This window comes from Echeneis naucrates, chromosome 24 (genome assembly GCF_900963305.1).
Source record: "Echeneis naucrates chromosome 24, fEcheNa1.1, whole genome shotgun sequence".
In the NCBI taxonomy this organism is placed as follows: domain Eukaryota; kingdom Metazoa; phylum Chordata; class Actinopteri; order Carangiformes; family Echeneidae; genus Echeneis; species Echeneis naucrates.
Genome location: NC_042534.1, coordinates 15556310 through 15582564, shown reverse-complemented (window position 1 = coordinate 15582564; position 26255 = coordinate 15556310). Strand labels below are relative to the sequence as shown.

General features: G+C 38.9%; 2 protein-coding genes across 6 annotated transcripts; one reads left to right on the top strand and one right to left on the bottom strand.

The window, feature by feature from the left end:
• Nucleotides 1-1395: 1395 nt before the first annotated feature.
• Nucleotides 1396-23147, top strand: LOC115037635 (adhesion G protein-coupled receptor F5-like). Of its 5 annotated transcripts, none has more exons than XM_029496308.1 (36): nt 1396-1514; nt 3438-3581; nt 3712-3800; nt 4334-4438; nt 4579-4630; nt 5881-6033; nt 6826-6990; nt 7117-7272; nt 7513-7656; nt 7746-7916; nt 8109-8150; nt 8274-8426; nt 8537-8707; nt 9182-9250; nt 9520-9675; nt 9786-9956; nt 10169-10294; nt 10731-10799; nt 11606-11662; nt 11834-11893; nt 12522-12560; nt 13106-13174; nt 13551-14567; nt 14718-14824; nt 14921-14979; nt 15067-15206; nt 15291-15503; nt 16096-16305; nt 16395-16538; nt 16624-16802; nt 17291-17455; nt 17540-18940; nt 19062-19103; nt 20038-20103; nt 21137-21203; nt 21283-23147. In XM_029496308.1, exons 4-36 carry the CDS (start codon nt 4337-4339, stop codon nt 21354-21356), a joined length of 6009 nt encoding a protein of 2002 aa, XP_029352168.1. In that variant the 5' UTR covers nt 1396-1514; nt 3438-3581; nt 3712-3800; nt 4334-4336; the 3' UTR covers nt 21357-23147. The 5 variants fall into 5 exon arrangements, with proteins under 5 accessions (XP_029352168.1, XP_029352166.1, XP_029352165.1 ...); XM_029496306.1 differs by having other exon boundaries at nt 3438-3624; nt 9523-9675; XM_029496305.1 differs by having other exon boundaries at nt 3438-3624.
• LOC115038267 (trace amine-associated receptor 1-like) lies at nt 22904-26217 on the bottom strand. Its single transcript, XM_029497132.1, has 2 exons — nt 25260-26217; nt 22904-22935 (listed from the first exon to the last, which is right to left on the bottom strand). The coding sequence occupies exons 1-2, from the start codon at nt 26215-26217 to the stop codon at nt 22904-22906; spliced, it is 990 nt and encodes a 329-aa protein (XP_029352992.1).
• Between the last annotated feature and the right edge of the window lie 38 nt (nt 26218-26255).

Genomic DNA, 26255 nt, shown 5'->3' with positions numbered 1-26255 from the left:
CGAAATGGAGCTTTGCTCTGTTATCAAGTCTTGTGATCCACGTAGGTAGAGGGATAGTGTGACTTTTTGAAAGACAGATACAGACAAAATAATGTGAAAGTTATTTTCAACACTGCATCCCATGTGGAACAAGCGGCAATATGATTATTTTGTTGTTATATTATAATGTATTACTTCCCCATAACAACAGCTTTAGTCACTCAGTCACAGATATTTGATAATAACCTGTTTAATATTAATTCATATCCTGTTGTTGTAACACTGGCTGTTCACGTAAGTGTGGAGTAAGACTCTCATGGGTGGATAGGTCAGCAATATGGCTAGGGCTCAAAAGCAATGTTGATCTGGTCACCGAGTGTTGTGACTCATATTTTATTATTGCTGGCAAGAGCTAACTTTATTAGTACCTGTTGAACAAGCATTATGTATGATGGATGGGAAATTCCCAGCCGCTCACCTCTGCAGCTGAAAGTCACATTTACTGTCCATCTTGAGGACCGAGGGGGAACGTTCCCTGCTGGGCTTGGCGTATGCATGTTATTTCAACAGAAGCAGAAAAGCCCACACAACAATGAATGCCAAAGAAGAGGCCAGGCAGTGCACATGCTTTTTCTTCTTTTATCCTTCACTAACAGCTTACTGTTGGACAACACACAACAATGAGTTGATGTGATGCATTTCATAGAATTTCTCTTATCGTGTTTGAGGAAAATCCAGTACTTGGTGTATTTAGCATGGTGTGTAGTGGTATGTACTGAAGGAAATAACATGGCTCAACTTTCCGGGCTACGGCTGAGCAGATACCTGGGTGGTAAGGCTGGGCGCCACTGCCCAGAAGAGCAAGTTCAACTTGTTGCTGCAAAAAAACAAACAAACAACAAAAACAAATGGAAAGGACCAGGCCCCTGAATATCTAGGACTTAGGTTTGCTTTCCAGCAGGATGAAGCTTCTTATCCAGAACAACTATTTTTGTGTAGCTTTGCTATTCTTTTGCAACATTAGTATTTTCTGTTTATTTACATTCTAAATATTAAAAAACACAAAGGTGTATTCATTAGCAGTCAGTCTGAATTTATCTGGAAATTGATCTTGACTCATTGCGAATAACAGAGTCTCTCTCTCCCTGGTGTTTTGTGATTGACCCCTTTTTTTTAAAGATAGCTGTCAAAGCCAAGAGTTGAGGAAATGATTGTATATGATAATATTAAAATCTGTCCACCAGGCCTTGTGCTAGTTGCTCATTGTTTCATATATTTGTATGCAAGTACAAAGAGAAAAAGAGGGCTGATAAAGAACGACAAGGAAACTGAGAAAATAATTAAACCAGCTAAGCCACTGGCAGCTGAGCATGTGTGTCCCCCGTACTATATTTCAGGAAGTTTTGTGCGCGGCGTGTTTCCCATAGTTCAGCATACGGGTTTGGCAGCCTACATGCTGCAGGAGGCTGGAATGAAGAGTATCTTATGAACACAGTGGAACAGCTAAAGCAGACGAGACAGAGACGTGAAGTAGGGTAAGATTGGCTTATTTCTGTTTTTCTGTGAACAGGCTTGTTTGTTTTTATTGTTTTGAAGCAGGTGCTTTTCAGAGGTGGACTTAGTGAGGGAGTTACTTGTTTACAGTCCCTTCCTTGGAGTTAGTTTTGTTTTTTTTTAGCAAACGATAACTGCAAACGTGTGAGTCCGTGAAATCAGGCAGATAAAGCAGATAGCATCTGTTTTGATTCATCTGTATTTGTTTCCATCTTAAACTGCACTGTTATTTCTGTGTTTGAAATTTAGTTAGAAATTTAGTTTCTTGTTAGGTTGACATAGCTGTTGTTGTTCATAGACTTTTATTCCATGTTATAAATAGTATAATCAGATTCATTGCCTTGCAAGAGTCAACATATTTTTCAGAAGTTACGCAAAGCATCCCCTCCCCAGTTCAGCAAAATAACCTTTTACCTTGTTAGTACGCGGTCCTGTCCTGGAATCACCAAGACACCGTAGCGGTAACTGTTGTTTAGAGTAAACTTGTCTGTGGTTGTCTGTTTGCGGACAAATTGTGTTGCGTGATTTGCTGTTATTAAATTTCACAGTTGTGAAAATTGAAAGATGGGTGTTGTCAGACCCATGAGAACTGAGCTCTCATGTACACGGTAATTCATTCAAAAACAGATACACTTTACACTTTCTTCTTCTTCTTCTTCTTCTTCTTCTTATTATTATTATTTTTATTATTATTATTATAAGAAGAATAAGAAGAATTAGACTTATTAGTATTGTATTTACACATTTGTTTTCAATACTCTCAATACCTGATTACTCTTTATGGAACTATAATTTGTGCAAAAACATTATTAAGTTAAATTAATGACATCACCAACAAACATGCTTTCAGTGATGGCATATTTACGGCTATTTGCCGACATTTATCTATAATAGCAGTCAATTCATCAAATATATGTAATATTAGCCAGCAATATGATTTTTCTTGCTGCACAGTCATCTATGTCAAGGCTGTGATCGCGAGAACTGATTATTTTGAGGACTCCTTTCACAATATGCTTATTGTCTTTCTTGCTCTTCCATGAAGAAAACATCTTTGAATACTGCGTATAATGTTAATTTCATGAAAATGATCACTTAATATTTGCTACTTTGCCTATTTTTAAATATTCTCTTCTGAGACAAAAATGTTATGGGGTTATGATGGTGATATGTACGTTAGCTGTGACTGTTCCCCTGATGCGATTCAAATTCCAATTTGAATATGAAATTTCGGACACAAGTTCACATGAACAAGCAGGTAGTAAAATCCGCTCAGGGCTTCAAACGAACCAGTTACAGCTAACGGTCATCATAAAAGTACAGCAGCCAATAAAATAATATTAAACCCACTGTCTACAAAGTGCACTGCTGCCGGAAGATGTTCACATGTAGCTCATTCATTAGTATTAGTATTAACTTTATTATAGCTGCCTAGTTACGAATTAAAGGCAACCTTAAATCGTGGGCATTTATAGATTTCAAGAACAAAATAACTGTGGCTCTTGATGAAAACAAGATAATCGTGAAGTGGAGATTCTAATTATTGAAGAACATCTCGAAAAGGGCAATTTCTGCCCTTCATCAGACAGACAATCCTGTCTTTCAGACTAATTTGACCTTGAAGGGGGAAAAGTTGTGCTTGTTTCACAATCTTTGTTAGATGCTGCACCTGTCCTGTGAGGCTATTCATTCTTCCTCAGGGTAATAACACTGCTTTTCACGCCATCACTGACATGACAGCGGTGCAGGTAGACACAGTGTCTTTGTCTCTGATAGTGCGGGCCACGCCACAGCACAGACAAGCGCATTCAGTGCTGGAGACACACTTCCAAATAGACATGGCAACCCTCCTTAGAATACACTTTTTAAACATATATTTTTGCCTTCTCACTCCCTTCCAACAGGTCACCAATCTGGCACCTTCAACATGATTCACACTGAAGAGCCACCAAGCAGCACTGGATTCTGTTCACTGTCGACTAAAGCTATGTAGGAGCTTTTCCATTTGGTGCAGCTAATCTTACCTTTAAGACAACAAGCCATTGAAGGTGTGTACACTGGGCAGCAATGTGATGCTTCAGATTATTGGCGGTAAATAAAACAATGATGTTATACTCAACATACAACATACAAGTCAACAGCCAAAATAGCTCAGATGTCTGTGTATTCACTGCGCAGGTTGGAAAAAGCATGTGAGCCTCTCAACGAATGACTTTAACTTCAAATTTAACTGGACCTGGAGTCCAGTCAGTGAAACCAGTGTGAAGGTGTGGGTTACTTAGTATATATATATATATATATATATATATATATATTTATTTTTTTTTTTTCTTATACAAACATTCGGAATTTGCTATTCACATTCTGAAGTCTGCCAAAGAATGCCTTGGCACTCCGCAGCATCTGAGAAAAGGTTTAATTGTTTGGGAAGCTCAAGCAGCACTGCACATGGAACAATAGTGTGTTCTCCAAAGTAGACATCATCCTAATGACGCAGCAAGAGACATAATTTGGAGGTGCAAGTTTAAACTTGCAAACTCCGATCTCCTGCATATTCAAATCCTGGGAGAGGTACAGATACGTGTCAGTGGCCCCAAAAGGCACACTTTTGATAACAAAGCAGCGAGATAGATGACAGAAATTTGAAAAAGTGATGATTCATTTTGGAAACTCAATCACTCTGACTTCTCTTTACACAGTAGTTGACAAATACAAAAGATGTGACTAAGGCGAGAGGTCCACTGTGTGTAACAACAACGACTCACCACATTATCTCTGTCCCTCTCTGTCTTTCTTCAAGGGAATGGCAATATCTTGGAATGGCTTGATTATCTGTGCCCTTCTAGCAACGCTTATTATTTTGGAAACAGAGCACTTCATTGAGTTTTCATGTTTGGTTTCACCGGTAGGTCTGCTATTTACACCACTGAAGAGAAAATATGGGGCTTGCGCTTTTATAATTAACACCGAGCAGTAATTTCATGCTGATGTGTTATTTTTTGTTGTTTATTTTTTTGAAATTATTGTTTCTTTGTTTTGCTTCAGGAACATGCCACAGAAGAAGACTTTCTACCTCACACAAGACAAAAAAGAAGTGGTAAGTCCAATAAATGTGTGTTACAGAATATGAAATATGGACTCAGACACCTGCTTTCGCACCAAGATTCTGTTACATAGCAGGAAACCATCATGAGTTCAGTTCAGGAAGAATGTAGCCATTTTGCTGTCGCTGTGAGATTCCTAAAACAAAGTCACTGCACCCAGCCGAGAAATAGTTCAGATTAACCCTCCTCTCAAAAACACACCACTGTTTCTTTTTCACTTTGGTTTCTTCATTAAATCAGCAAGAAAAATACAGCAAATTTTTAACCGAGTTTCAAAAAACTGAATTTCAGACCTTGGTTGTTTATAACTTCAATCAAATGAAAGATCTTCTGCATTTTAATGTCAGAAAATGCAGAAATGCAGACTTCCTGCATCCCCGCTGATGTTGAAGGTGGATTTGCATCTTCTGATGTTCTGTCTTGTGAATCATTTCCCTGCTGGCAAAAATTTGATAATAATCAGGTTCATAGGTTAACACAAAATGACTTTGAGATTGATTAGAATGTTGGCAGCTTGTCTGACATCTCATGTCTGCTCACAGGGAATTGTCAAAACATTAACTTTAAATGTGAAACTACCCGACTGCTGTGTTTATTGTGATTTAACTAGAGGGCATATCAAGGATAGTTTGGCTCCCATTAAACACTTCTTGCAGAGAACAGCAGTAGCTATGGTGTGAGGCAGTATCCTCCCATGTTTGACTCAGGGTCAGAGGTCGCTGTCAGCCCCGGGTCTCCATGCACAAAGTTACTGCACTACTTCTGACAGGCCTAGAGATACTCCGGCGACTCCTCCAGGCACAGCTGTTTTTTTTTTTTTTTTTCAGCTGATACTACCAGCTTATAAAAAACAGACCCAGGACAGTCAGTAACAGCTGGCCCACAGTTCTAAGAACTTGGGATGATAAAATCATATTTCCTTGTTGGTGGTTAATGAACAAATAGCTTAACTACACATTCCTCTTTGACACATTCCTTTTCACTGTATTGACAAATTCTTCTTTCACCTTGATGAATCAAGCTCCAAGAAACATCCTCAGCATAAGATGATCTGGACTCCAACACTCTTTCTTCAGCACTGATCGATAAGATTTTTCCCCGACAAATGGCGGTGGAGAGAATAATTGCAGCTACTATAACATCCAGTGCGAGCCAGTGTGACGAAAGACAGGTTTAAATGTAGCCTTCAGTGTCGCCGCCTACGTGCGCAATGACAGTGTGTCCTGTTGTATTGTTCCTGCAGCAGACCTGACTCAGTTTGAGTATGACGTGGAGGTGGAGCTGAATGTGACAGATGTAGCAGCAGTGGATTATCTCAGGAGCCTGTTCAACAATGACAGTATTTCCTTCACTCTGGGTCCCTCTGTGAATGCCTCCTCCATTAACATCACCACAGGTAAGAATGGAGCTTCTTCGTGCTGTTTTACTTTTCTTTTCTTTTTCTTTTTTTTCTGTTTCTGTCCAGTCATCATATATTAATAGTGTAATTTCTAACCTATTAATTTAAGATTGTGATAAAGTTGGCGTCTATCACCCACGCACACACAATAAATTATTATGGATTTCCTGACAAACTGAGCCTTGCCCTTCCTCTAACCTGTGTACCAATATTAGTTAATCCTCAAAAGTTAATATTAATTAATATTACAAAATGACAGGGTAATCTGTAATTTCTTGGACAGTTAATCCATCAGACTAGATTTGAAACTAGACATTTACCATGAATTCAGGTTTCCAACTCTTTACTTTTAGTGTTATGTTGTTTGCCTCAATATTTGCTTGGTGGTGCAGGAACTCATTGTAGGAGAATAATAGCTTCAAAGCCGAAAGCCAGGACTTAAACTTTAGTGGAATGCTTCATTTTAATAGGAAAGCACAGACGAAGTAAAGCGCTAAGTCAATACTATATGTGTCCTTGTCCAAACACTAGACAACTGAACTATATGTCAACAGAAAGGTTCCCACATAGTGCTGAGCTTTGTGCAAACATTCACAAGTTGAAGTTCAACAAACAAAACAAAACAAAACCCTGAGGAGTGACTGCAAAGACCAATCTGGTGATTTATTAATGGGCCAGTGTTTGGTTTTATTCATAGTACCCCACATTATGTGCATCATGTCATCCAAATCAGAATACTGAATGTTTCTTCCTCTTCGTCTTCTTATTTTTTCTCTGATGTGCTGTTAGTGTGCTCCCTAAACGGCACCACATCCCAGTGCAGATGTGAGGATCAGTATGTTTGGTCCCAGACAAACTGTATAAAATATGGAGCCTGTGATGGCATTACAAATGGCACGTGCACGTGTATCAACAGTATTCCATCTGATGGGCAGTACTGCCAGCCAGAGACAGGTGACTGGCACTCTACACTCCATTTAAGGCCGGAGAGTCACTTTCACATTTCAACAAAAATTCGACGTTTACATCCTGAATGTAACTGCGCTTTTAAGCGTTGTCATATTTTCTTCCTCCTGTCAGAGGCTGTCCAGCTCTACAAATACACAGTTGAAGTGGAAGTCAGCAGCAGCGATATTGGACTGATACAACTGCTGAAGGATGCCTTGGTCAACATCACTTTTCCAGTTACAGTCAACGGCACAGTCAACATCACGCAAATTGACATAATATTTACTGGTAAAATGCAATAACAGTTCATGTCATATTTATCTTCTTTTTTTTTTTCTTTTTTTTTTTTTTTTAATAAAGTATGAACATTTTTAAATTAAATAAATGATTACAAATTTTAAATACACTCCCTTTTTCGAACAGTGGGTGAAAATCTGAATACACACTTGTTCTCACAAGATTTAAATGGGGACAGAAAATTATGACAAAATGTATTTTTAATGTTTACTGTTGTTATTCTTCCAACAGTGCCGCCAATTATTTATGAATATGAGGTTTCCATCGAGATAAACACTACAGATGTAGATCAGCTAAGAAACAGCCTGAATATTATAATGTTTCCGGTCCAAATCAGCCCACAAACAAACATCACAGAGGCGAATGTGACTACAGGTAAGGTCAAATATTTCACCTTTCTAAAGGAAGATTTCATGATAATGTGTTTTGTCATCTTGAGGCAGACGATTTGTGGTTTTCTTAAGTTTGCAGCCCAGATGGCTCTAGTTTCCAGTGCCGCTGTGAGGATGCCTACCTCTGGCCTTGTGACCAATGTGCCAAGCATGGAAAATGTGATGGTGATGCAAATGACACATGTAGTTGCATTAAAGCAATTCCCGCTGATGGACAATACTGTCAGTCAATACAACTTCAAAGTGAGTACCAGTGTCACACACCAGATTCAAGTGATCGCAAGATTTTCTTTTTTTTTTTTTTTTGAGTGGTAAAACTGAAATTTTGGAGTATTTGGCTTTGCTTTATTTAGGAATTGACCTCAGTAAGTTCACTTTTCTTTCCTTAATGATACAGTCCCCTCCGCCACCAACACTCTTTCTCTCTGTCTGCAGATTTTACGGTATGTCCTCTGACAACAGCTTCGCCAACAACAGGTAAAGCTGAGGAGATGCTACTGGAAAAAACAGACAAATCACATTTACTGATCAAACTCTGAAAAACATCAAACCATTTCAAGGTGTCATATCATTCTTCCTTTCCTTTTTTTCTCACAACAGCTGCTCCAGCTGTCTTTAAGTACCTCATTTCTGCTGAGTTGAACATCTCAGATGTTGCACTGATCCATAAACTGAGGCTCTTTCTGAGCAACATCAGTTATCCCATCAGCATCAACAATCACACACAGATCTCTGATGTCAACATCTCTACAGGTGGGAACAATGTCTATGTGCATGTGTATACAGTTTTGACCTCTTATATTATCAGTTCCTCCATGCCCACAGTTCAGTTTTTACAGAGTCTCGTCTCTGTCTGTCCCCAGTTTGCTATCCCAGCAACAGCAGCTTCCAGTGTATATGTGAGGATCAGTATCGCTGGTCATGTGACCAGTGTTTCACATTCGGACCATGTGACAGCATCACTAATGACACCTGTGGCTGCATCAGCGCTGTTCCTCCTGACGGACAATATTGTCAGCCTGTTGATCAGCACAGTAAGTCATTTTTTCGCCACGTTGGATGAGTTTATCAAGCATCCAAACATCACAGGAAAGACTGTGAACTTATTAGCATTTCTTTCATTCAGTCCTCATCATTACATAAATATACATTTTCAGTTTCATCAGCCTGTTGAATTATGTGGTGAATCACTCTGTAACGATTACGACATTCAAACAAGCACGTGAAGTACACTTTTATCTTGTGGTTTTGCAGTTGATATGACAGGGAAGTTGATAGAAACTTCCGAAAAATACATTAAATCTGTTGCTGTAAATGCGGAGAAATAAAATGTGAGTGTAATTTTTAATTGAGTCATTTGAAATGAATGCAACAAACATTATAAATATTTCTCTGCTCTTCCTTATTCCACGTTGCATCCTGGGCCTTATGGTAATATTTGGCAACAGCGACATCTGTTGTCGTGATACATAATTACAGTCCAATGTCTTCTCTGTCCTTGTTCACAGACTTTACAGCTTGTCCTCTAACAACAACAACAACTACATCAACAACAATATCAACTACAACACCAACAAGTGAGATTTCCAGAGAATATTTAATTGATGAAAACATTTGGAGATACACCACTGATACAGTGATACTGTTTCTTTGGTGGTTTGGTCTTCACCCATTTATTTAGATTTCTGTTTCTGCAGCTCCTCTGTTTTTTAAATGTTATTTTTTATCAGTAACAACTATAATGGTGCTAAATCCATAAATAGCCCGAATAACTGTTGATGAATAATGAAGATGACTTTTTCAGTTCCTGCATCAAAGCATTTTTCTTGAATCTGCGTCCTCACAGCAGCTGCTCCAGCTGTCTTCAAGTACCTAATTTCTGCTGAGTTGAACATCTCAGATGTTGCACTGATCCATAAACTGAGGCTCTTTCTGAGCAACATCAGTTATCCCATCAGCATCAACAATCACGCACAGATCTCTGATGTCAACATCTCTACAGGTGGGAACAATGTCTATGTGCATGTGTATACAGTTTTGACCTCTTATATTATCAGTGCCTCCGTGTCCACAGTTGAGTTTTTACAGAGTCTCGTCTCTGTCTGTCCCCAGTTTGCTATCCCAGCAACAGCAGCTTCCAGTGTATATGTGAGGATCAGTATCGCTGGTCATGTGACCAGTGTTTCACATTCGGACCATGTGACAGCATCACTAATGACACCTGTGGCTGCATCAGCGCTGTTCCTCCTGACGGACAATATTGTCAGCCTGTTGATCAGCACAGTAAGTCATTTTTTTGCCACGTTGGATGAGTTTATCAAGCATCCAAACATCACAGGAAAGACTGTGAACTTAATTTAATTAACGTTCTATCAACACAGCAAAGAGCAATTTCATCTTCAAAAAATCTTTTTGTTGTTATATTCAAATCTTCCACCATTTCTTTGGGTCACAGTATCAGTGTCTATATATAATTTCTTGTATCTTCTTCACAGGCTTCGCAGCTTGTCCTCCTACAACACCACCACCACCACCACCACCACCACCAACAACAACAACAACAACAACAACAACAACAACAACACCGACAACAACAACAATATCAACTCTGGCAACAACAAGTGAGACTTCCAAAGAGCATATCATTTATTAAAACACTGGAAAAGAGAACTGCACTGATTATAAATGATATCCAAATGATTTCTCTTTCTATCTAGGAATTTTAGAGATTTTGAAATTGCTAAATCATCAAAAAAATAATTGAATAACCATAGTATAAAATCTAAAGGTAATTTAAGCTGTTGTTTTATAAGTCCTCATATCTTCTACAGTTGTTTGCTAATAGTTTATTTCTGTATAGGTGAATTCAGTTATTTAGCGCACACACAAAGCTCTCTGTTGATTGCTGGCTATCAATGTTAGTGTATAAACAAAGGAAGAATCCTTTTATATCCAAGTATTGTTACTGCTACAGAAACACTCCAAGACCCCTTGCTATGGCAACAATATACAGTATTTAAAGTTTTTACAGTTGCACATGTAAAATTCTCTTTTCAGATTCTACATCTGCTGCTTCAACCACTTTTAACACCACAGTAGTTACACCAACACCAACAACTGTAACAAGTGAGCGCTTTAAATTAATTTAAACCCTGTTCTTTTTTAAATATGTGTCTATATATATATACTTTCCAAGAGAGCATTATTATCAGCACCACAAGAAACACATAATTCATGTTCTTTTAGACTTAATAACTGAATATTTAACAGACTTAATTTCTAACCACCATGACCACGGCAGTAGTTTCAACTGCTGCACATTTGGAGCAAGTGCCAGAAAATAGTTCATACATTGATTTCTTTTCTTCACTTAATTACAGTTTCCCGCCACTATAATTAAAAATGGAAAAGATAAATTATTGCTTGTCAAATGTCCGATTTAAGTTGATTATAATTAGTTTATAGTTCAAATTTTATTATTATTGATTCTATTGGTGTATCATAACTTCAAACAGTGCCTATAGTTCTATGTAATGACAGTTATGATCTCTGCTGTAACAATGTAATTAAACGTTTATGTGAAATGCTCCTGCTCCAAAATGTTTTAGAATTATACAGGATGTACACATTATGAGTTTTGTTTCATGTATTCATCAAGCAGGCTTCTTTGCAGACCTTTTAAATTTCAACAACCTAAACGTTTGGCCGATTATCTTGAATTTAACTTTTGAGTTTAAATTTAATAATTAGTATATGATCTGTCCAAATTCAACACCTGATGCTGTAACAGTTATGAACACTACAACAGCTGTGACACCAACAACCGCTCTGATAAGTCAGCGTTTTTTTTTTTTTTGTTTGTTTGTTTGTTTTTTTTATTTTTAATTTAATTTCAGAGTTTAACAAGTGCGGTCATTACACTGTCTTTTCAGATTCAACAGCAGGTGTGAATACAACAACACCCACAACACCAACACCAGCTGTAACAAGTAAGTGCATGCCATTTACAGTAACCAGGAAATTATCTCACTGACTTTGATTGTGGAATTATTATTGGCTGAACTCTTTCAAATTGGGATTTAGCATTTCTAATAATTCACACACGTGCAAAATATACATACAATTTGATCTCAATTTTTAAACCCTCTCTTACGTTTCAGATTCAACAACAGATGCCACAACAGTTATGAACACTACAACACCAACAACAGCTGTAACAAGTCAGTACTTTAAAATATTATTAATCTTACGTTAATATTTATCTGTTATTTATCCTTATTTGTCGGGTTTTACTTCTCAGTGTGACACACACAATGACAATGACAATGCACCTGACAAGAACAAAATTGACCACAATTCCAACAATAACAATGAGGATCTTCAGGATATTTAACATAACTTTTGCAGACCCAGACAAAACTTACAGCTGCCACAAAATGTGACCAGTGTGACTACTGTGCACGTCACAAGAGCCACATCAATACACACACTGTGTGTGCTGTTCCTATTCATGTAACTGGCAGAGCGTGTCCAAATTTTTGACTTGAGTTTCCCTCAAAGACAGAAAGGAATACTGGGATATAATATGAGCAACAACCAACAAATGGTCCAGCCTGCAAAGTAGTAAGGGCTGTATGGACTCATTGCTCCAGGCGTTTCAGTCCAGCATGTATCATTTCCTCTTGCCAGAAATGCTCAAGTTGACAGTAACTGTGTTTAAAATCAGGCCTGTACAGTAATTTAAAGGTCTAACTTGTTAAAATGTTTTTTAAAGTTAAATTATGCTTTTTTTGTGTGTGTTTTTTTTGTTTGTTTTTTACCTGTGTAACTATAAAATTATCTTTTCAGATTCAACAACAGTTGCTCCAACACCCAGAACTGTAACAAGTAAGCGTTTAAAATAATTAATGTTTCATGTCTGATGAGGAATGAAGCAATAGGACAATAATTTAGAAGGATTTAGAAATATGATTGTTTCACTTCCACTTGTCGCCACCTGTTACTCCAACATCCTCTATTCTACCACTCACTCTGACATATAAAACCTTTGCTTCTTTATTCATCATAAGTTGTCACAACACTTATCTCAATTGTAACAAAGATTTTCTTCAAGTATTACTGAAGAGTAAAAACATTAAAACATAAATATGAAAGCGTGCGGAATGGACATGAACCAAGCTTTTTCTTTCTTGCTTTCTTAACTGACTTCTAATTGTAAAATGCTCTTTGCAGATTCAGCACAATCCAGCACAAACACACACACACAATACCAACAACGACTGTTATGAGTAAATGCAGTAATGTAAATGCATTACTGGCAGCAAAATTAAAATGGTTATGTCTATACACAACAGCTCCGTCTGTCAACTTTACAGTTAATGCTCAGTGCTCAATTTTCCATTTCACATATGGTTTTGAAATTGTTTTTGCAGACACCACAATTACAACAACACAGCTGAATACCACAATATCCACCGTCTCATCTACAACTGCAGCAACCAGTAGGTTTATTTCAATAAGGAATGGCAAACCTTTCTTGGACTTCAGCTTGACTTGAAATTGTTTATGCATTACTCTTTTTTCTTTCAAGATAATTCTATACATGGGTAGTATTTTTGTTTGTTTGTTTCAACTACCCAGTTGTGTTTGATTTTAATTCATTTATTCATTCATTTCATTCATTGATTTGAAGAATGAGATAGTAAGGTAATGTGCAACTACACATGAGGTACACAGTACTAGTCAGTATTAATTCTTCAGTATAATATTGTTCCTTTAGCTGTTAAATGAATATATCGGCAGTTAGTTTTCAGTAATTGTTGTGGCTCATCATATTTTTTATTTGCTCTAAACTGTCACTTGAACTGTTGTTTTCAGCTACTGGCGTGACCAGCCAAAATACTACAGTTAGTTCAACAACGTCAGAAGCGGCAACCAAATCCACTACTGGCGTGATTGCCAATGTCTCCACTTCTACACCAACTGCTACAACTAATGCCACTGTTCCCACGACAACCACTACTGCGAATACTACCACTGTTACTACCCCTACCGCAACCACTGCTGCGAATACTACCACTGTTATTACCCCTACCACAACCACTGCTGCGAATACTACCACTGTTACTACCCCTACCACAACCACTGCTGCGAATACTACCACTGTTACTACCCCTACCACAACCACTGCTGCGAATACTACCACTGTTATTACCCCTACCACAACCACTGCTGCGAATACTACCACTGTTACTACCCCTACCACAACCACTGCTGCGAATACTACCACTGTTACTACCCCTACCACAACCACTGCTGCGAATACTACCACTGTTATTACCCCTACAACAACCACTGCTGCGAATACTACCACTGTTATTACCCCTACCACAACCACTGCTGCGAATACTACCACTGTTACTTCCCCTACCACAACCACTACTGAGGCTACTACAACTGTTATTACCCCTACCACAACCACTACTGCGAATACTACCACTGTTACTACCCCTACCACAACCACTACTGAGGCTACTACAACTGTTATTACCCCTACCACAACCACTACTGAGGCTACTACAACTGTTACTACCCCTACCACAACCACTACTGAGGCTACGACAACTGTTACTACCCCTACCACAACCACTACTGAGGCTACGACAACTGTTACTACCCCTACCACAACCACTACTGAGGCTACGACAACTGTTACTACCCCTACCACAACCACTACTGAGGCTACTACAGTTCGTACTACCCCCACCACAACCACTACTGAGGCTACTACAGTTCGTACTATCCCCACCACAACCACTACTACTACTACTACTACTACTACTACTACTACCACTACTACTACTACTACCACAGCAACTACCATACAACCAACAGGTAATATTTTTCTGCCAAAAACAAAATACCATTCTGTTTAACAATCTCTTATTTTTAATTAAAATTTAAAAAAGGTTAACGTTGGAGTATTTATTTATTTAGCTATTTATCAAATTTGAATGCTTTTCTTTAAAAAACAAAACAAAACAGGATTTGACGTGGAAATAACAATGGAATTAGACAGGCAATTCACGTCAGACTTAGAAGATGCAACAAGTGCTGCGTACCGGGAACTTGAATCACAAATTCTTCCTGCGGTAAGTGCACTATTATTACGGCATTCAGTTCTCACTTGTGTTTTCAGTTGTTTTTGTTGAAAGGGTTGATGTGCTTGATTGTTTTACCTCCCACAGCTGGAGGACTCATATAATGGTATCACAGGATATTCCCGTACTTTTGTGAGGGGATTCAGGTACCGTGTGCTTATTTTGATATTGACAGAAACAACATTTATAACACATTCCACATCGCAGGTGATTACTTTTGTTCATTCTTACAGGGCAGGAAGCGTAATTACAGACTTTGTTGTTCAAGCAACACAAATAAACCCGAATGAACTGGCCAGTGCAAATGAAAGACTCCCTGCCATTATCCGTCCCATTGCTAGGGTCATCGGTTCTGTTTCAGCACTTTACAACAGTAAGTTCAAAAAGTCGAGAGGCTAATTACTATATATTTCACCTGACTGAATTCCTAACTGACCAACCTTTGCTTTATCCAAAGATCCAACTCCTATGGCCATTCCCCAACTCACTTACACCGGCGGCAGCATAACGCTGACGTGTCGGCCTCCAGGAAACATTGATGTGGAGGAAATCTCTCGTTCTACGTGGAAATTCAATGGATTCGAAATTAGAAGCGTTGGAAGGCACGAAATAACCACCATTAATCAGCTATCTGTGCTTAAAATTAACAATGTCATTACTAATGATCATGGTAAGTCATTCTAAATGGGAATTTGTTAACTTGGAAATAACTAAGTCATCAATGTAAAAGTTTTTTTTAATACAATAGTTACAGTGGGCTGCTCTACTGTCATTATCTGACTGCCTCACTCAAACATGCCAGTTTAATGACTGTGGCCTATATCCTGTCATATTTTTATGCAATAATTGCAGCACCAATCACATCTACTACTTTTGGTTTTTGATTTTTTTTATGCAATATTTAAATTTAAAATACTCCAAAAGACCAAAAGATTGCAGCTACTTCCAAACAGCCTGAAACAGCCAGACACCAAGCTGCCTGTCAACTTTGAATCCAGGTTGCAACTCCCCAATTTAATCGAAAAGTTCAACCCTCATATATTTGCCATCAAGGGGATAATTTGCTACTTAGACCAAAAGCCATGTTTTGTGACTTTGTCTTTTCCTCTTCAATGTCTTCAGCAAAGATATAAGTAATATCACAATATGTTGTCATGAATATAGTGGAATGTGGTCCTATTCAAATTTACCTTGGTTATATTTTATACCAATGTTTCCACTCATACCTGCTTTTCTTCTCTTTTCTTTTTTTTTAATCACAGGACTCTACAGTTGTACTCTGAGGGGTACAGCAGTGGATTACCAACAACAAGGCACTGTAACAAGGGCTAATATCAGACAAGCTCCCAATTTGAAACTTCGGAGTGAAATTAATGTACAATGCGTTGAAAACAAGCTACAACGAATTCGTTGTTGTGTGCAGTCCACCTTCACAGTCACGTGGCTCAGAAATGGAGAAACTTTGAGCTCAGGTAAAACCCCTAATTCCCACCATGGAAGTGAAGTGATATGAGGTAAATTACAAGTTTGACTAATTAACAACCTTGGAAATTGTTCACAGTTCCTTTTACTGATGAGGGACAAAACTGCATTCGCTATGATCACAACCTTGGGGACTGCAGTGAAGGTGAACTTACGTTTATATGTAGGGTGAATAACCTTCCCAATTTTCGAAAGACAACAACAATGAAGGTTTTCAGAGATGGTAAGAAAAATGTTTTGAATGTGCCAATGCTGACCCCATGCTGTTTTCACTTTCTTTTAGACTAATTTGTTATTTAACTCTGTAGAAATCAGGTGCAGCGACAATGTGTATGGCGAGGGGCGAGAGGGCTCCCAATCAACCGTGGACTGTCCTCAAGGTCAGGAGGGAAGCAGGACTGCAGTCTGCCAGGAATCAGGAGTATGGAAACTACAGCAAGACTCATGCATTGTTACAGAAATCAAGGAGTTATTAATCGATTCACAGGTAGGTGATGGGCTCCTTCACCAAACTGCTTCCAGTGCGCTAAGGATGTTACCACTCGGGGGCTTCACCTGGGTCTTTCATCAACTATAGTCAGAGATCTTTTTGCTGTGGGTACTAACTTCTACTCACAGCCAAATTTATTTGAAATCAAGACAAAGATGCCATATGTAGCTTAGAGTATTAGTAGTCAGTGTAAGAACTGTAAAGTACTGTAAAGACCTGTAAGTTAGTATTATTTTTATAATACTAATTTACCTGATAATCACATCAATGTTTGTGCTCCAGCTCTGGACCTTTGACAGTTCTTTCTCTCTTCCACTACAAACTCAACTGTCCACCTTTGAAAAAACATAACCTTCCCTGCGCTATCATGGTCCAGTTTCTTGTCACTAGAAAGTCACATATTCTGTAGATATTTGCATAGTCTGCAACCTCATACTAGCACAATGAGGAGTCATAGATTTTGCTATTTTAACCGTATCTTTCAGGACTTGGTTGAGGCGGAAGTGCCCCAATTCGCGGCAAATCTAAGTCAAACTGTCCAGGAAAGTCAAGAAGAAATTGTAGAGTCGTCTGCAACCATATCAGCTGTTGTTGACATCATTAATATCGTTGCTGAAGTTTCAACTACTGTAACTGAAGTCGTTATGCAGGTAAGTTGGACCTTCCAATGCGCAACATGTGAGAAATGTGTTAATGAAGTTGTAACCTAACGGTGAATTTTCTCCTGATTTTAGAGTGTGATATCCACTGTTGATGCCATCATTGGTGATGATGCAAGGGAGTCCTGGATAATTCTGAATGCAAATGAAACCAACAATGCCAGCTCAAATTTACTGGGTTCTCTAGAGACCCTAACTGATGGGTTGGATGGGGTGTTTAGCATACAGTCTACACGGATCCTCCTGAACAGAACCATATTTAACAATTCCTTCTCGGCAGACCTGAACTCCAGCGTCTTCATAGATATTCCAGAAATCCAAATGAAAAACGTCTTTATTACCACTATAACCCTCTCCACCCTTAATAATGTCATGCCAACGCGAGACTCGTCCTTTGACATCAGCCTTTTCAATTCCTCCAGAAATGAAACTGTCAGCGATAAGGCCATCAATGCAGCTGTACTGCTCGTCAAAGTCAATGCGACAATTCAGAATGTCACTCTGAAGTACGATAAGCTCAACGATAGCCTGACGGAGAAGCCACAGTGTGTCTTCTGGAACTTCGCACTCTTCAATAATCTCGGTGCTTGGGATGAAGAAGGGTGCGAGTTTGTGTCTGACATAAACAACACAGTAACCTGCAGATGCGACCACCTCACCTCCTTCTCAATTCTGATGGCAACCGACATCCCACAATCAGTGAGATTTGCCTTGGACGTAATCACTTATGTTGGAGTTGGAATATCGATTGCGAGCTTAGTCATATGTCTCATTATTGAAGGATATGTCTGGAAAGCCATGACCAGAAATAGCACTGCGTTCATGCGTCACGTTTCCATCGTTAACACTGCCCTGTCTCTGTTGATCGCTGACATCTGTTTCATCATTGCCGCCTCTGTAGCTAAGAATTCTCTTGAAAACCCGGGGGAGGACCACCAAGTTCCGGTTGCGCCGTGTAGCACAGCAACATTTTTCATGCACTTTTTCTACCTCGCACTGTTCTTTTGGATGCTTGTGTCAGGCCTCCTGCTCCTTTACCGAACAGTCATGGTCTTCTCACACATGTCCAAGTCAGCCATGTTGGCCATCGGGTTCTGTTTGGGCTATGGCGGCCCTTTAATTATAGCTGTTATTACTGTTGCTGTGACAGCACCACAGAATGGATACATCAGGAGGACCGATGCTTGTTGGCTGAACTGGACAGAGACAATGGCTCTTCTGGCCATGGTGATACCCGCCTTGACCATAGTTTTCATTAACATTTTGATCATCCTTGTGGTTTTGTATAAAATGGTGAGAAGGGGCATTGGAGAGACTGCCCCTGCAGATGAAAAGCACACACTGGTGGTCATTACAAGATGTATTATCATACTGACGCCTTTGTTTGGACTGACCTGGTCTTTGGGAGTGGGAACCATGGTGTCGTCGACAAATGCAGCAATCCATATTGCCTTCGCATTCTTCAATTCACTTCAGGTATTTGCACACACTGACCACAAACATTTGTAAGTCAAGTACTTCGAATGTTGAATGGAATTATTTTGCATTTTTGTTTCAATCTGATGATTAAGAAATGCTCATGTCTGATTTTCCTCAGGGTTTCTTCATTTTAGTATTTGGGACACTATTAGACTCAAAGGTGGGTAAAAAGAAAGTAAAGCTAAGCCATGTTTACAGAGCAATAGTATGTATCCTGTTGTGTTAACATTAGATGCATTTAGGTACAGTATGAGTATTTATCTTGCATATATCTACACATATGAGCACAAACATGTGACCCAGAGTTTGGAGCCCAACAACCAGCGTTACCTACATTAAACATAAGAAAAGACTTGAATCATATGTAGCTTGTAACCCTTGTATGTGTATGTGTGTATAACGCATAAAACACTACAAACTGTGGAGTTGTCAAGCAAATTTAACTTAAGAGACATTTAGGTTTTTTTTTTTTTTGGTTTTTTTTTTTCAAATCTATTGCAAATATTAGTATTTTTGAGGACCCATGGTCTCTCTATGAATTGAGGATTACAAACCCAGTGTGAAAATAAGACATGTCATGAATTAGAATACAGTATTGAAAACAAAAAGGCTGTTAAAGAACTTAAACTGGGTGAAATGGTTCTGGTCAGTCTTATTCAAATTAAAATTAAAATTCTTATATGGTATGTAATAGGATTATTTTTAATGATGCATTTGCAAATTGTAAATAAGATCACTAAAATTATACAGCACTGCTTTCCACCAAAGCTGCATAGTGCTTCACTGATATAACAATATTATTAAATAATGGGGCACAAACATAAAGAAAGGAAAGGGAGTGCATTTAATTGGTTAACACGTCATGCGATGGAGCCAAACTTTGCACAGTAATCATCATAAATAGACTCAGACTCAGACTCAAAGAACTCGTGTGAGACAAACAAGACGAAAATATATATTCTGAAGTTTAGCTGCTGAATTCTGCTCCACCTGAACAGGCAAACATTAAAATGTTCACTTTTGAAAGTACTAACGTCGCTGGTTGAATACTGTTGATTTTTTTGACATTGACATGAATTTGTTTGTGCCTGTAGATCCGTTCGCTCCTCTCAAAGAAGTCGCCTACGACAAGCAGTGGCATGGGCTCCAATTCCACAAGAGTAAGTGACATATACTGCAATCAGCCATAGCATGATGACCATTGAAAGGCGAAATGACTAACATTAGTGATCTGGTTACCGTGGTACAGTGGTACATGGTTCAGTGGGAGGATATATGAGGCAGCAGGTGAACATTTGACATGAATTTGATGTTGAAGAAGGAAAAATGTGTGAGGACAAGTGGAACTTTGGCGCGAAGCGAAGTGAGCTCAGTGGGATGATCCTGACCTAAGGTTCAGGTACGGGGAAAGAGAACCACAAGAGCTTAGGCAGAGTCACTGAGGGCTGCAAGGAGTGAGGGCTTCTGAGCCAATGGAAGAGCTACTGCAGCTCAAACTACTGAAGAAGTTCATGCTGGTTCTGATAGAAAGGTGTCAGAACACAGAGCGTCAGAGCAGCTGCAGAATGGTCAGGGTGTCCATCCTGACTCCCGTCCACCACAAAAAGCTTCTACAATGGACACATTAGCATCAGAGACTGGATCACAGAGAAGTGGAAGAAGGTGGTCTGGTCTGATGGATCAGGTTTTCTCGACATCATGTGGATGGTCAGGTGTGTGATCTCTTACCTGGGGAAGGCATGCCGTTAAAATGCATTATGGGAAGAAGGCAGGCTGGTTGAGATGCTTTGTGCAATGTGAGCAATGTCATGCTTTGGATAATGTTCTGCTGAGAAACTTTGGGTCCTTCATTCATGTGGAAGTTACTTCGACATGTACCGCTGACCTAAACTTGGCTTCAGACCAAGTCGAGGTCTTCATTGAAAACAGAATTCCCCAATAACGGCCTCTTTCAGCAGCATAATGCTCCCTGCCTGTCTGCAACAATGACTCAGGAATGACAGCCAGTTCAAGGTCTTGATTGGCTCCAATCTCCCCAGACCTCAATCCGGTCCAGCATCTGTGAGACGAGCTGGACCAACAAGTCTGATCCATCTCAGACCACGCACTCTGCAGTTTAATTTATGGAATTGTTCAATTTAACAGAAACCATTTGAAAATCACTCACTTACACATATTTCTTCTTTACTTTAGAATACAACTGGCGGCATTTCCTCTTTCAGCGGAACAAATCTGATAAGTCGACTACTTGGTCGAAGACGTAAGTGTTTTTACATGAAGCACCGTTCCTGTGGAATCAAATTAGTTGACTTATCAAAAATGTGTATTTGCTCTTTCAGATATTTATCGAGTTTCTGAAGCCACCACCTCAAACAGCGGTAGCAGTGCATCAGAGTCATTTGTCCAGATCTGAATCACTGCAACAATCTGTACATATGAAGTCGACTTCATTAATTATTCGTAAGATTTCTGAGGCATTCATTTCAGGACATTGTGAGCCATTCACTTTACTTTTACCCGACAAGTAGAAGTTCACTGGAATGATAATGCAAACAGTGGTGCTACAACCATCAAATCAAGACGAAGATGATATTTGAGACAGCTGTCCCTTGCTGCTTGCTGTATCTATTTAAGTTGAAATTCTAGTGATGCTGTGTATGGTAACATAAAAATTTAAAAATGCGAGAGTAGCTAACAATATATGTTGGAAGAAGGAAGCATCTGGTTCACATGTAATTTTTGGGTAACTATTTTAGCTCACCTAAATTTAAGTGAAGTATGTGTGCAGTTGAAATGGCTTTTACAATGAACAACAATTTTACTTACAAGTTATAATTTCAGATCTTTTGGTGATGTACATCAAGAAATATTGTCTTTTGAAAACAATAGCATTTAATTTTTTCCCAACTGCTATCAGACATCACTGTGATGAGAATATATTATATAATATTATATAATATTGAATTCTGATATTGAATTCTAACATGGGCCTAACCTTAAATTCTGGATGGCAATTAGCAAACAGTTAGCTAACTGACTTTGTGATGTTTAGCAGCATGTTGGGTTTACCCGCCTAGAATACAATCCCAATTCCCAAAAAGTTGGGACGCTGTGTAAAATGTAAATAAAAATAGAATGCGATGATTTGTAAATCAACAAAACATATTTTATTCCCAATAGAACATAAACAGGATATCAGATGTTCAGCTCATTTTGAATTTGATGGGAGCAACACATTTCAATAAACTCGGAACAGAGGCAACAAAAGGCTGGAAAAGTAATTGGCACTGTCAAAAACAAATGGAGGAGCATTTGAGCACTAATTAGGTTAATTGGTAACAGGGCGGTAACTTGACTGGGTATAAAAGTAACACTTCAGAGAGGCATAGCCAAGGAATAAACTGGATGTTCGTGATCTTCGGGCGGCACAGCATTAAAAACAGGCACAATTCTCTACTGGACATCACTGATCATTGCATGGGTTTAGGAACACTTCCAGAAATCACTCTGTGAACACAGCTCACCGTGCAATCCACAAACGCAAGCTAGTGCTGCATCATGCAAAGAAGAAGCCGTATGCGAACACAGTCCAGAAATGCCGTCGTCTTCTCTGAACCAAAGCTTTTTGAAATGGTCTGAGGCATAAATGGAAAACTGTTCTGTGCTGAGATGAATCAAAATTTGAAATTCTTTTTGGAAATCATGGATGGCGTGTCCTGCGGACTAAAGAGGATGGGACTATCCCGCTTGTTATTAGCAGACAGTTCAAAAGCCTGCATCTCTGATGGCATGGGGTTGCATTTGTGCCTTTAGCGTGGGCAGTTTACACATCTGACTCTAATGGCAGTATCAACGCTGAAAAGCACAGAGGTTGTGGAGCAGCATATGTTCTGATCTAGACATCTCTTTCAGAGAAGGCCTTTTCACATTTCAGCAAGACAGTGTTACAACAGCATGGCTTCACAGGAGAATAGTCCGGCTGCTGGACTGGCCTGCCAGCAGTGCACTTTCACCAAGAGAAAACATGTGGCACATAATTAAATGAAAAAAAGAAAAGGGGATGCAACTTTTTTGAGATGTGTTGCTGCCATCCAATACAAAATGAGCTAATATTTTCCATGAAACAGTAAAATGTCTCAATTTCAACATCTTATATGTTGTTTGTGTTCTATTGGGAATAAAATATGTTTATTTTTAATTAGCAGGTCAGTGTATCCTGTTTTTATTTACATTTTACACAGCATCCCAACTTTTTTGCAACTCGGGTCGTATATCAATATGGGCGTGAGACATTCAGAAAACATTGCATTATATTTCCTTCTACCAAAAAACATATAATACATTTTTGTCAGCATCAGTTGCTGTCAGCAATTTCTGGCATTTGCACGATGTATTCAATGGCCTGATGGAAAAACTTACATGAATGCAAAATATCAACATCTGATGATGTCTGTAGATGGCGCCAGTTTGCGGGTGTTACTCCCATTGTCAATAGCACGCCTTTTTTTTTTTATATCAACCAAAATTCACTGTCTTAAAACAAAAGATGCTTTTTTTTCTATGGCCATTAAATTGCATTTAGATATTCACAAAACATCTACCTTTTGAAATAAATCACAAATGCCATCTATTTTGCACATTGCGTGAGAGGATACATAAAATCTTGCTCGCTGTTTGCATCACAGCAGACACATCACATAGCCCAACCCTAACCCTAACTCAGGAGTCCACGCAATCTTTATTATACTGATATAAAATTTCTGTCACTTACCATGCATTTTTAGCTTTTGCTACTTTCACATATAACTTGGTGTCTGTCTAATGTGCAACATTCTTGCAAGTTAAAATTAAAGATATGGAACAAATTATTAATGCCATGAAACATGACTTTCACACTTATAGCTCAAAAAGTGAAGACATTGTAAAATTGTTATATAATGTGTGTTCATTGAGTTTTCAATGTACAGTAGATATATTTTTTCAAATCATTTATTTTTGTAAGTCATGAGTAAAAATATTAAATCTTGAAGTGTTGTTTTCTTAAGACAAGAAGTTTACAGACAGAACTAATGATACTTAGTTCCATCTGTGGAAGGCAGGGCAGGCAGTCACACAGGCTGAGATAAGATCAGTCTGAATAATATTGGCCCGATGGGAAAAAATTTTCTGGACTCCGTCCAGATACAGCAAAACTGGACAATACCAATAAGAAGAAACCAGAAACAATCAAACAATTCATAGGAAATCACATTTATAACAACGCACAGAGCTTTAGTTGTATTCGTGCCAATAATTGCTTGGCCAAAAGATCTCATGTAACCATCATACTTTGTTTATTGTCTGATGCTGTGGTGTAACCTGGCACCATTCCAATTAGCGGTTTGAATGTGTCATTGGTCCCTGAACTGCTCTGGTGCTACACATGAGCTCGACCTCTCCCCAAGGTGCTCTGTATTGCACACTGTTTAGCCATTCAGCAAATGATGCAATGTTTATGTTTTCAACAAAGTCAACAAACCTTCAACAAAGAAGTTGATATCAAACTAAGAACAGCTGAGTAACAACAACAATGGCAAACAAAACTGAGTGATTGCTGGGGAAGAGTGAATATGATATCAAGCATTTTAATTGCTTACATTGCAGATAGGAATTGGTTGGGGGACCGCGAGTCTATAATTAAGATAACTGATATGATTTGAATAGCTGGTTTAACAGGTTTTGATGTGTGTTTGGATAGTTATGTATTACTCTTACTGGACCAGAATGTGATGAATATGCAGAGGATGCATATTTCTACCTACTAACTAGTTAACTTTTCCCATCACTGTAATCAATCAATCAGACACTGCACAGATCGGCCCACTGACAAATTCCTAGGGAACGTTTTCTGACCCCAGCAGCGGCAGTAAACGACAAGGTTTGTGTCATACATTTGAGGTTGATAGCACAGAGTTATGGGGGCATTAAACATTTAGATACTCTTGTCAGAGGGATCAAATCATTGTTGTTTTGTATTTTAATGGGACTTCCAGATTGAATGCTGTTGCCCTCCCTCCCCTTAATTGTTGCGGTGCATTTGGAAACACCTGGTGATTTTGATAATCAAAGAATACAGTATTATCATACATGCACGAAGAAAAAAAGGGCAGTAAAAACTATTGTACCTTAACAGCCTGACAGACTTGGATTTTACGTTTCATAAAAGCAGGATTCTCTGAAGACATGTCAAGAATGACGATGGTCTGTTATTCAAACCAATTGCCGTCATGTCAGATTTTATGAATACATCAAAACAGTTTGGAGTCAGCAAAGTCACCTTTAACGATTTTTCCAGACACAATCATCCTGAAAGCTGATCGGAACCAGCTGTAGAAGAAAGCGTAGATAAACGGATTGAGCATTGAATTAGACAACGTAAGCCAGTTAAGAGTTTCGATCACCGGGATGGGTAGGGGATTATTAGACAAAGGCTGAAGGACAATACAAAGAAAGTAAGGTGTCAGACATAAAAGAAAAACTCCCAGAACAGTAGCCAGAGTTTTTGTGGCCTTTCTTTCCATCTTACTGACAGTAGCTCCAGACTTTGTGCTCTGGATACTGTTCACCTGTTTCTGAGCAACAAGGAAAATCTTCAGGTAGATACAGAGCATTATGATCGCAGGAAGGTAAAATGAGAAAACAGGTCCCATGGTGTTTGCCATCACAATGTCAGCTGAGCACATTTCATCACACGTCCCTTGGCTGAATCCTGCAACTATTATACCAGTCCCGATTAGAGCAGAGATACCCCAGCACACCAGGATCATAATCACAGTAACCTGAACGCTGATCGTATTTCTGTATGTCAGGGGCTCACATACTGCGTAATATCTGTCTATGGAAATGCAACACAGGTTCAGAATAGAAGAAGTGCACAGCGAGACGTCGAAGCTGTCCCGAATTTTGCAGATAAAATTCTCATGATACAGGCACGAAGTCACAGTAAACGCCATGCTGCAAGGAAAAACTACGACTCCAACCAGCAGGTCGGCCACAGCCAGAGAGAGAATTAGGTAGTTAGTAGGAGTGTGGAGCTGTTTGAAATAAATGATGGAGATTATTACAAGGAGGTTTCCACATATGGTGACTACAGATAGTAAGCCGAGGAAAATGTATACTAAAACACATATTACAGAGGGGTTGGCCATAAATACGTAAGTTGTATTATCTAATTCATAGCAGGGGTGTATGTGATTGACAATGCGAGTGCCGTTGACAGTCACCTCTGCTTCCATGCCTCCGGATAGCTGCAATAATAATATAACACATTAGA